General features: G+C 39.1%; 1 protein-coding gene across 1 annotated transcript; it reads right to left on the reverse strand.

The window, feature by feature from the left end:
* Positions 1 to 336: 336 nt before the first annotated feature.
* Positions 337 to 10,464, reverse strand: tfap2d (transcription factor AP-2 delta (activating enhancer binding protein 2 delta)). The gene is given in 9 exon segments (XM_026247795.1): positions 337 to 1,115; positions 1,401 to 1,514; positions 1,866 to 1,993; positions 1,995 to 2,008; positions 2,507 to 2,625; positions 3,632 to 3,797; positions 6,497 to 6,557; positions 8,609 to 9,103; positions 9,766 to 10,464. Coding segments are annotated over 9 exon segments (1,353 nt in total). The 5' UTR covers positions 9,805 to 10,464; the 3' UTR covers positions 337 to 898.
* Positions 10,465 to 12,408: the final 1,944 nt, after the last annotated feature.

The raw sequence follows: 12,408 nt of genomic DNA on the forward strand, positions 1-12,408 counted from the left end.
ATATTCTGTGAATTAAGTAAAAGTGTGAGGTAAAGCAAGTAGGTGTACTTTCCCTGCAGCGTTATTACAAGTCTAACACACCAGAACCAGGAAGGTACTCTAGATCTCCAGAAGGAGAAACTTGTCTAAGTTAAAACATGAACAGAGTGAGATTTTTTTTGTCAGGTTAAGTTGATGTATGTGTCAGATAAATCAATAAGGTGTTGTCTGTGTCAAATCCATTGAAAATGCACATAAAATATGATTCATACTCAAGAAGCAGCACAAGAATTCAAGTCCAGTCACGTGAGTTGATATAAGACTTTGAGCAATATGCTTTATTGAACACCAGTAGTTTGCATGTAGGGTTATTTCATATATGTAGTTCAAAAAGATTGAATTTATATATTTATATATAACATTTTTACAAATGCAGTCAAGAGATTGTTTTCTGGATCAACAGTGAGGAATGTCAGTTTCAGATGGTGTTCGAAGTTTAACATGCACAATATACAGTAACTAACAGGGAGCGTTACCTGTAGTAATTTACAGTCTCAAACTGACCTCAAATTAGGCCTTGCCAGAAATGGAATGTGAGTCTTTTAATAAAAGATAGATAAAAGATTGCATTTTTAAAATCATTATTTAAACTAATTACATACAGACAAACTTTAAGCAAAATAACTTCTTCAATAAGTTATAAAATGGTTTGTGTTCGTCGGACTGTGAGAATGATGTGACTGGTTTGTACATACAGAGAGACTCTTAGCTGAGGTCATAGGAAGTGATGCCAGTTATATAAATAAACCATATGGAATAAAAACCCTGTAACCCCGCCCCTAGTAGCCACGCCCTGAATGAGGCCCGCCCATCAGGGCTCAGATCAGGAAGTGGGAAAGTGGCCACTCCTGCGTCAGAGTCATTCCGTTTTCTCGATTTTGCCATCTTTTGTCGGTGCCTCTGTGGTTTTGCGCAGTGTTTTGTCCGAGTTGGAGTTGATCTGGTTGGTGTCCGGCGTTCCTGTGCTCTTATTGGCTGAGTGTTTCTCCAGGTAATTAAGCATTTCGCTGAGAATGGTTTGAAAGGTGCTAAGTGCCGCGCAAATTGCCGGCGTACCGAATCCATGCGTGATCAGACTAAAAAAGATAATTAAAATGGTGATTAATAACAATACTTGCATTAGCATATTCACTTTATTAATAACTGGAATGTGCAAGACTTCCAAAGTCATTGACTTCCAGTTATTTTATCTGTACAAAAACAGTCAGTTATGCTGATTGTATCATATTGTTTTATTATTGTAAACATAAATGCAAATGCACTTTTGTTACTTATATTGGCTAATGCATTTTTAGTCTTATGGTTACTTTTGCATAAGTGGATGTTTGCTCTATTTTTGCATGCAGGTTTCAATTTCATACCTGAAGTGTGTTAGGTGTCTCTGAATGTCCAAGTCCAGAATAGGTGTGGGTCTAGAGGAACCGAGCGGAGATCGATCCTGACTTAACAAATCCTGAAATTCCTTGCAGATCTGCCTGCAGAGACACACAGCCATTCGAACCGTTACAAGGACTCATTTCCAAAATGCAAACCAAAGCAACATTCCTCATAATTAATGCATAGAGGAGATTTAATCAAATCTCAGTTGTTATAGGTTACATGCATGCAAACACTTATCCTTTCCTCCAATCCTCAATAATAAAACCTCATTCGCTAAGGTTTTTGAAGATGAGTTCTTATGAGGCCAGACTGGATTAGATAAATCACATTTGGTGCATATGAAGGTTTCATTTAGGAATTTATTATTCAAGAACTCAAATATATATCCAATAAAGTGGTATGGATTAACTCATTTGGCTAAAAGTACTAAAGATTTGCTGTCTTACTTGGTGGCCAGCACCATTTTCTTCCGCGCGTTCTGTTCCTTTGGTTCGGTGTGCTGGCGGCCGAGATGCTCCCCGACCGCTTTGGTGGGAAACTCTGTCTCACAGGTGTAGCCAAAGTCCCGAGCCAAGATGGAGCGCTTCCCCTACACACACAGAGGAGGAAGATAAGGGAGAAATGAAGCCGGGAAATCAGTTCATTCTCTAAATACTGCCTGAAAAATTGCAGAGATGTTGCATCAATCTGTCTCATGCCTTTCTAATACTTAAACTCTTCCCTTGAGTTTATAGATTTTGTCTGTAGAATAAACATATTTCAGAATTTTATGCCAGAACAGATTTGTTTCAATCTTATTAAGAACTCAACCGCAACAAATAAACTAAACTAAACCAGATGCATTAATATCAGATTTACAAATTGTTGAATTCCAAAAATGCATTTATCAACAGGTCCTAAAAACTAGATATCAAATAACCTGGAATGAAAATGACATAAGTTGTGAGTCATTGCACAAACATCCAGCATCACGTGAAGCCATGTCAGAATTCAATGTTAGAAACAAAAGCATGCATATGAAAACAACCATTAACTTAATAAACAAGAGGCGGCATTATTAAAAAAAGAAGCACAGATGAATCCATACCTTCCACTAAAGAGGTCAACAGTGTGACGTTCGCCGCTTTCCTGCGGCCTGCTGGGAGATTGAGTCCCAACCGGTCCAGTTTCTCCCTGAGGCATCGACCGCCATTCTTTGACTTGGCCCTGACCCACACAGATGGAGACAGTCCATCAGCAACACACTTACATGCACTTCACGTCACATTTCATATCCACTGAAGAGCGTTTGTTGCCCTTCTCACCCGCTCCTTATTTTTTCCAAAGCACTTTTACATTATTAAACCGAAACGCTCTAGAAACCTACATTTCCAATTAAGCACGAGAACTGTAGCTGTGACAACTAAAACGAGTCCTCACTTTTTTTCTAGATGAGATTTGAAAGTATTAGGACTAAACAGGCTCACAATGCTTATTTCGTTGGCTTCATTCAGGCTATAATGTGTAAAGGGTTATCAAATATTTATTCAACAACAAATATTCAATTTTTTCTTTATATAGACTGAGTTTCTGAATGTTTTTCTGGCAATTCTTTAGTTTCTGCAGGTGTTAATGAACTTGAACTTTACCAGCATGTGTTGTCCTATGTTTAAAATGAGTGAGTGAGTGAATGTGTGTGTGTTTCTCCTCTCTTCTCGTCCCTGGCCTCATTTCTGCTCTCCAGTCTGTGTCTCTCATCAATAATGGAACCTCAGCTTCACTGTTCTCATTCCCTCTCTCTCTCTCACACACACGCACACACACACACACACACACACGCGCACACACATCCAGCCAGCCACATTCTCTTCTTTATCTCTGGATTAAATGTCCAAGACTCAATCTCTTTTTCCTCGTTCTGTCTTGCATTTGGTTTTGCAAATGAACTAAATAAGTGCTTTTCTTCATTTTCAATACTTGCATGAATTTATTTTGCTGTAATTGTAATTCCTGCTACCTGTATTTAAGGAAATCTGTAGTTGGCAAAAAACATGCACGAGATCTTTGTTAAACTGAATGCAGCTAAATGTGTGCCAATGAACACTACAGCTGTGCTTCTATTAGACTTGGTTCAGAATTCAATGCTTTCAGGTGTTTGATATCTAGTATTCCAAAATTCCAAATGTGTGCATTCCAGTTTATGAGTTTCGTGTGTTTAAAGTGCATCTCTTACCTTCTTAATATCCCACCGAGTAGTGAAGCATTGAGACACTCTGGAGGTGAGAGGCGGCGTTTGACTTCAGCGATGGTGACTTTGTACTTTGAGGTAGAGCTGAGTAGAGAAAGTCTTCCTGGTACAGAGCAGAACAGGTCTGTAGGGTTCACTACACACGTGCCACCTGTACACAACAACAAAATGCAACAAACATCACATTAAACCTTTGGAAATAACCGGTAATGGTGCTTGCATGTTCTGCTTGTGGCCACAAATGAGAAAATCACCTATATTCTTCATAAACAAAGAAATCAACTGATAATGTTTCATAATGCTTTCTATTTTGCAACTATTTCAAAAAGCATGCACTGAAGCTGTGCAGTTGTATATGAGTGGTTGGCATGTAACATGTCCATGAACTTAAAATGTATATAAACAAGCTTATGCATTGTAGGTAACGTTTTAAAACATTAAGCTTTTGCCTTATAGTTAATTTTAATGCATTTTTTTAAAAAGTGCAAATATTCCATCTAGTTAAAAAGGAGCAGGCAAGTATTTCATGTCAACTACCTGTATGAATAATTATGATTCATTCAGAAGTATTTTGCACATTTAATTGCATATTAAATTGTAAGAGTTTATTATTAAACACTGTAGGCTATGTCAAATACAAACTATCCCTAGATCCATTTATGTTGCCAAGATCACAAGCTCAGTTAGGCTTGAATCAATGGGTTTGGCTACCTTATTTAGCCACATGTGTGTATTTGTGTTTGAGTGTGAACGTGTGTGTTTCCTGAAGGAGTTTTCTGGCTAGCCGGCCTCGAACCTGCTCCTGATCAGTCACCCTAAAGCGCTCTGACAAACCCAAGATCTCTGCTGGCATGCAAGTTCACTTCACATTAATTCCATCCAAAATGTTTTGATTCAAAGTAGTTTGTATTTTATGTTGCCAAGGGCAATTGAAAAAGAGCTATTGCCGGTAGTCTGGTCGCGCGCGCCGGGCCCAGAGGCGATAGCGGGTATTTAAGCGCGAGGGAGAGTAGCCCGAGGCAGCGCGCGAGCGATCACAAAGCGAATCAAGCGCTTTTTGCGAGTTTGCCACGAAAATTAAAGAAAAAAAAGACATAGGCCAAATGTCATTCTGTTTCTATTTCAATTGTGACGGTGGTGTGTTTACGTGCGCGCCTCGCGCTCATCACCCAAAACACACACACACACGCTCTCAAGAGCGAGCACGCGCACACCGCACAGTGAGAGAAAAATGCAGTGTGTGCGCGTGTGAAGGCGGAGTGAAGCGCGATCAAATTCCTGAAAGCTACTAGGAATAATCATGATTAAAACACAGACGACTTTTCTAAGTAGGATCCTCGTTTCTTGACTGATTTCTTTTGAAAAAGGTTATCTGAATATTCAAAGAAGCCAAAGCTGCAGTCAGTGTGAACAACATTAATATGATCTCTACTGAATTTGGAGCCGCGCGGCATTAACATATCAAAGCGTGCGCCCGAGGCGCGAGAAGCTATCGATACCGGAGCGCGAGGTAAAGCAATGATTATTGGTTGTGATGGTTGGAGCGGCGGAGCTCGCGGCTAAATCCTGCACACCATTAACTGGAAGTGATGGCGAGCCCAACACCTAGACAGAGTTTATTAAAAATTAAGCGCACGAGACACCGCTCGCTTTATGGCAAACTCCACACGTGTGTCGATCCGCTGCCGCTTTGAAGAGACAGACAAAGATGCGACTGATATTAAGAAAATATTAAGAAACGCGGAACACGATTCAATTCATCCGCTCAAGACTCGCGGTTTTACAAAATACAGCGGAAGACAGAGAATACAGAAATTCTTCTGAGATTATCTTGAACTGCTCTCAGTGGAGAGTGTGTTTTATCGGGCTTTGTACTTCTGAAAAAAAGATATAGTTCCTTAATTATGCAGACTAATTAATTAATAGATTTTCTCTGAATTGCGACGTCAGCTATAAAGATACAATATCTTATAGTAAACATGTTTTGAGACAGGTAGGCCTAATACACATTTTAAAAGAAACACCAACGTCTAGGACATCAAAACCATCACCACTAATAATAAAAACACCCTACATTTTAAACAACAAAAGATTTGTTTTCAGAAAAAAGCATATATATTAGCCTACGTAAGAGATCATATGAATTTGCAGATTTTTGCCCGAGGAAACAATAGAAAATAATAAATCCAATAGGCTATGTAATATTGCATCCAATATGTAAATACAGTGAAGTTTATTAAGCTAAATTCATTGACGTTTTTCCTGCCGATTCTGAAATGTTTATTATTTTTGTTGCATTTGTTATTCATCTTTTTTTCTTCAGTAAGAGCAATATTTTAACAATCTTACATTGAAAGCAGTACGCCTGTTGATTAACATTCACATGAATGCAATACCATTTAATAGTAAAGCCAAAATGTAAAAACTATTACAAATAAATTAGTTCCCTACATTTTTAATAAAATATAGGCTATGTATTATCTTTGGGGATTTTTAAATGAATAAAACCAACGCTACTTCAGTAGGCCTATCTTTAAATTAAAAGGCAAAAATGCGTGCTAAAATAGTCAATCCTTGTCTTTTCACTGAAATGGTGTAAATGGCTATTTTTTGCATATTTACTTTAGTCTCCTATAATTACAAAATAAGTATTTAAATCATAGTTAACAGAAATGACTGGCGTTAGTAAAACAATAGCCTAATTATAATAAAAAAAACACCTTTAAATATATTTAATACCTATATACACCTATTTAAAGATTTAAAAAATTAATTAAATGAGCGTGTGCTTCTTTTGCTTCGTTTACGTGTGTGTGTGTGTGTGTGTGTGTGTGTGTGTTGTGACCTTACCTCTCCGAATCACTCCACCTTGTCCATTTAACACGAGTCCGCACTGAGCGTCTACAGATCCCTAGACACACACACATGAACTTCATATTAATACACTAATCTTAAACATGGTGATCAGTATTTAGGTTTTGAAGAGGCATGTGTGACAGATCAAACAGAGCACGTGGTTACAGGTAGGCTAGATAAACTGCAGAGGAACCCGTTACATTATGATGTCAAACCAACAGATTATTTTACTTTCTCTTATCAGTGATGTCATCAGCCAAGGGAACACTAGATTGCATCAAAAGAAAAGAGTTAATCCTTCTCACAAGCCACGACCAGTCTGGAGGCCAAGTCTGACACAGAGTCTCAAAAAAAAAAAAAAAAACACATTCACCCACACACGCTCACATACTGACGTGCTCTTATAACCCTTTAACAAACTCATGCTCTATTTTTCTTTTCCCAGCAGTTAAAGTGATTATAAAATCAATATACAAACCCGTCGGATCAGGCATAAATTACGCGTGTGCGTGTTAAAGGTGCGGCAGCTTCTATTGTTCCGCGTGCCAAATCTGTTTAGCGGCTCAAAGATGCGCTTGTGTGCGCGAGACTGACCGCATCTGTTCCGCGGCCTTCACCGAGCGCACGGTTTCATTCAGCACCAAAGAAAGCTCCAAAACCTTTTCACGGGACGTATGTGTTGTTTTCTGTGTTTTTGTGTCTGTTCTCCTGTGGGCCTTTTTTGTGTGCGTGTGCAGAATGTTCCAGAACACGCGACAGCAATACCAAAATGAACCTTCACCATTTTTATTAAAAACACATTTAAACTTTATAATAGTGTAGGCCTATATTATTTTATGACTTTTGTGAAGCTGCTGTTGAAAAATTTTCTATGTTGCAAAAATGCTTCTGTGCTAACATGCTTTATGAATAGTTTCTTACAAAATGTTATTGCAAAATAATATAATAATAATAATAATAATTATACTGTTGATTTTATTTTGTCCATGTTATTTAAATATGCCATGTTAAACACGATGAGCATATAAAAGTATGCAACAATAATTTGTTAAATATTAGTCAAAACAATAAAAATAAATTGTAGCTACATACCATTTTATATTATTAACGAAAGCCTATTCCATGATCTAATATTTTGTATAATCGTTTTATTCTGTTATTTCTTTAAATAAGATTCTTATGTTATATTTTAAATACTAAATTTAAGTTATATTAAAATTAGAATATCATTTTTATTCAATTAAGTAAAATCTATATCTACAATGTAATCTGCTAGCTAAAATATTTTCTTTCAAAAAAATATGTTATCTTTTCAATTTAACGGTCGCACTGAAGAATTAAAATTACTGTATAATTTATTCTATTTTAACATATTTTTAACATTATCCTTGACTCACCGGTTAAACTTGAGCTGTTTCAGATGTCTGTGCATAAATAACCAGTTGATTGACATTAAGTCCTAAATTGGATAAACTACGGTGCTCTACTGCGGAGGATTTGCCTTTTGTTCGCACTTTTTCAAGCCCTTAATCCGCCTTTTAAAGGAGGAAAAAGAAACAGCGGCTTTACAGCAGCGAGGCCCGACATACGCGCCGCCGAATTCACACTTCTCAATATTCACTATATTAAATATGTAAAATCCGCCAGTTAAATCAAATGAAAGGATGGAGTTTCCAAAGTTTCAAAATATAGCTAAAATTTTAAAATCTAATTTATCATGTCGTGAAATAATGCATTTCTGCAAATCGGACTGTTTTTTTTTTTTCATTGTAGGATTTATTTCAGTGTTCATCCGTTTATTTTAATAAGCTATTTCGAAATATTAATACAGGCCTATTATTCGTTATTAAATTAATTTGTTTAATCGACAAGAAATGATCGCTCGGCCTCGAGTTTTCTCTTTCAGTCTCTCATGATGTCTCAGATTTTTTTTGTCGAAGCCCTCGGGCAATCATTTCTTCTGTTCGGGCAGTGAAAGTGACTATGCAACATCCCTGAAGGCGTCAACTTCTCTGCAGCCTGCGCGCGCGTGTGAGACGGTGGTGACACGTTGAGTGTGTGTATTTTGTGCTTGAACGGTAGAAATGCCGGTGAGGTGTAGGCTACCTGTAGGTCATCGGCCCCCGTTGGCGGCAGCCCCAGACCCGCCCCGGGCAGCAGTCTTTGCTCGGGGTGCATGCCGTACTGAGAGCCGTGGCTCATGATTGACAGGTCATGCCTGCGGTACGCGTCCAGACAGCCCAGTTCCCGCCGCTGCTCGTCCAGGCACGAGGACTTGAGCGCGCGGGCGTTGTGAAGGTTGATGAAGTCCGCCGGTTCGCCGTGATGGAGCTGCTGGTAATACTGCTGCGAGTGATGGAGAGAGTTTAACGAGTACGCGTCCGGGTTCACGGCCGGGTGGCTGTGCTGGAACTCGTAGTGGAAGGACTGGTGGTGTAAGGGCGTGTACTGGTTCGTGGGAAAGTACGGGGAGGCAAATTCGGTTCCGGTAGCTGGGTATGTAAGCGGAGACGATGAAGAGTAAGCGACAGACGAGTTGGCCACAGATTCCAAGCACCCGAGTTGCATCAAACGGTAGCTGTTTGATCCGTCGTGACGTATCTGTGCGGGGAAAAAAGAGAAAAATATGAGGGATGTCATTTACACGCGCTCGCAGCGATCCGCGCGCATTCCTCACGCGGCGGAAACCCAAACCTTCCCCAAACACACAAACACACACACAGCAGCTCAAAGTGTCTTTAGAAAAGTACCTGACGGCGATGTCATCTCTCCGTGCCTGGGAGGGAGTGCGTGAAACACACTGCAAACTGCTCCACGAGCTCACAGCGTTTTTTTCCCTCCCTCACTTGTCTATCATTTGCCATGGAGTGTGTTATTTGACTATATTATTATTACTACATCCGTGCAAACGTCATTAAAATCCGTTTCTACACTCGTTTCACTGCGGGTAAGCACAATGCACAAGTCTTATAATTGTTACTATGTATAAAAAAGAAGGAGCAAATGGTTCCAATCACAGGAGAGACTTTTACAAGAACTCCGGAAAGCCATATTCGCCACGAAAAAAAATTAGTAAAAGGCATTTTCATTAGAAAATAACACACGGTATGCTATTTATCATCGCCTTACAACAAACTCCCCTCAGAAGTCCCAACTTGCATTTCGCTGTGCTAAGTGATCCTAATTTCACTCCATGCGATGCTACGCTAAATGAAATGAAATGAGATGATTTTTGTGAGGTGATAAGAAATTAATTTAAATACCTCCGCGTCGTGCACCAGTCCCGGAAATGTGGCTGACATTCTCGCGATCCAATAACCCGATTTCCTAGCGCTGTTGGACGAATGAAAGAAAAAAAATTCCCAAAATAGCGCGTGAAAATGAAATGTCGCCTCGCGCAGTCGGTAAAAGCGGCTGAAATGCCTCCCCTCTGCACAAAGCGCTCCCTGGCTCGGATTTTGTACTTGCTGGGTATTTCTCCGGCTGATGTCGTAGGTCCCTTGGTAATATAGAAGTTTTGAAAATTAAGCATCAGCATTGAGGAAAGGGAGGACAATAGAGAGAGCAGCCTCATCCCTGGAGACACGGAATAAATATTGTATCTTCGCCTAATAAGGAACCAAGTGCGCTTTCAACATTTTGATGATTTTTGTGGACATTTCTTTAAGGTCGTTTGTGCTTTCTTTAGCAGAGCCGGTTTTATTTGTCTGTTTTCCTCGCGGCTTTACCATTTACCTGCTTTTTGGGAGTTTTTTAATCAACACGTAAGTTTTACTGGGTGTATTGTGTCACTGTAATTTGGATTGCACGATTAAACGTTTTGTTTTGTTATTTCACTGTGGTCTTTATATGTATTTATCAAATATTTTAATTTCTGTTTAACTGAATGGAAGACACTTGCATGAAAGCAAAATTAATTGCAGATATGGCAGATCAAATATACCACTTTAACGTGATGTTAATTATAATTACACTGCTTTAAAAAACAATTAATCAAACAACTCGTTTGGAAATAATGTTGCACAAAATCATTAAACAGCAGAATAATATTAAATCTACGAATTATTTAAACACTGTTTTAATGCTACGGAATACAAATAACCTATTTTCTACCACTGTACCTATACGATAATTAGACATTATACAAACATTATTTTTAATTCATTTAACCTGTTTTAGATCGTAATAATAATGTAATAATGGGTGTTGTGCGGGCACTTTTGATTCAGTTTAATTCTCCTGCAGCCAATCCAGTCAAAAGTGATTATTATTATTATTATTTCCTGTTCTATTCTGTTCACCGTCAACCGAACCGGGACAGTGACTGTCTGACCCATGCTGCAAGTGTTTTGCGCACGTTTAGGATGATAAGTGGGGCGCGCGTGGGGGGGGGTCATCGCTCAAATCAGCCTGTCGGTCAAATTAAGAGCCACACAGGTGCATGCAAAGAGATAGAAACCCATTTAAACCATATACATGTCCTTAATATTAATATTTATATATATATATATATATATATATATATATATATATATTGTTCCTATGAAAATGAAACCTCTAATGACACATAACAGTTTTCAAGTAAGACTTTTTGCTCATGTGCAAATGTGTGTGTGTGTGTTTAAGTGAGTCCCAGTCATTCGCCTCGTTCTCAGTGTTTCTGAATGTCTCCTCCCTCCCCAGCAGCAAAATACTCGAGTCTTTGGGGTTTTTGTGTCTACGAGAGCTTTGGAAGTTTTTAAGTGTCTGAAAAGCGGATGCTCTCCTTATTTAACCCAAATTACCGCCATTACCGCGGGCTCGCGCCCTCGTGCATGAGAAGGGCGGACGGAGACGCCTCGAGCTCCCGGTGTCTCCTCTCACAAACATACTACACATATACTGACGTATTCAGCTTCATAAATGTTTTACTCGCAAAACAACGTGAGAGAAGGGAAGCCTCGTTTTATTTCCATTTAATGGGCGAGGAAAAACGACTGATGTTATTTTAAGTAGACACATTATTGAGCTAGCAGGCAATGATACATTGGCTCCTTCTCTGGCAAACGAAACAGAAAGGAAAGGAAATTAAATACATGATCATTGAAGACCCATAACACCATGATGAATTCAGATTAACATAATACAATATAGGCTAATCAGCTAAACTAATAAAACCCATAGCGAATGCAAGCCATTGGTTCGTAAACTCAGTGTTGAATTGCACAAAAAAGAATAACAGAATACAAAAATGAACTGGTTGTTGTGCTATAAATGCACTTTAAAGGTCTCGAGGTGACTATGAAAATGCATTGCCCAGCAGGAGGCTCTTATGAAATAACACGGTCTGGTTTCAGATATATATCTAAGACCTCCAGGCAGACTGTAAATTACACGATGTGAGCGCGAGAGAGCCCGTCCTCTCACGTGAGGGATTAGAAGCTTTCGCTTGTGTAGTCTGCGAGAGCTCGCGGGATTGAGCGAAGCACCAGTTGCACGGTAGACGGTCTTAATAGGGCTTAACGCGCAAAGCAGCGGATGCACATATGCACGCTATACCGGTCAGTGCTCGAGTCCATCTGTTCGGTCTGGATGCTCCTCGAGATGCTTCCACCTCGTAAATCCGCCACCAATCCATGGAACATTAGAAATAAAAATAACAGATGCAAAATGAAACTTTAGAGGAGGTGTCCATCCCAGTATAGTTTGACTGTAATTGATTTAACATTGGATTAAAAGCGTCGCAAACTGTGACTGGCATCTGGGTGCCACCAGATCATCAGAACTGTCATTCGGAGCAGCAACAATCATAAACCAAGGAAAATATGCCAGTGACTCTTAAAACATGAATTAACCATCAACATGCAAGATCAAAATGTTTTTGCTGACACTCAAACATTTCTAACAAAGGTTATAATTAGCTACCA

This window comes from Carassius auratus, unplaced genomic scaffold, assembly GCF_003368295.1.
Source record: "Carassius auratus strain Wakin unplaced genomic scaffold, ASM336829v1 scaf_tig00016351, whole genome shotgun sequence".
Classification (NCBI taxonomy): Eukaryota; Metazoa; Chordata; class Actinopteri; order Cypriniformes; family Cyprinidae; genus Carassius; species Carassius auratus.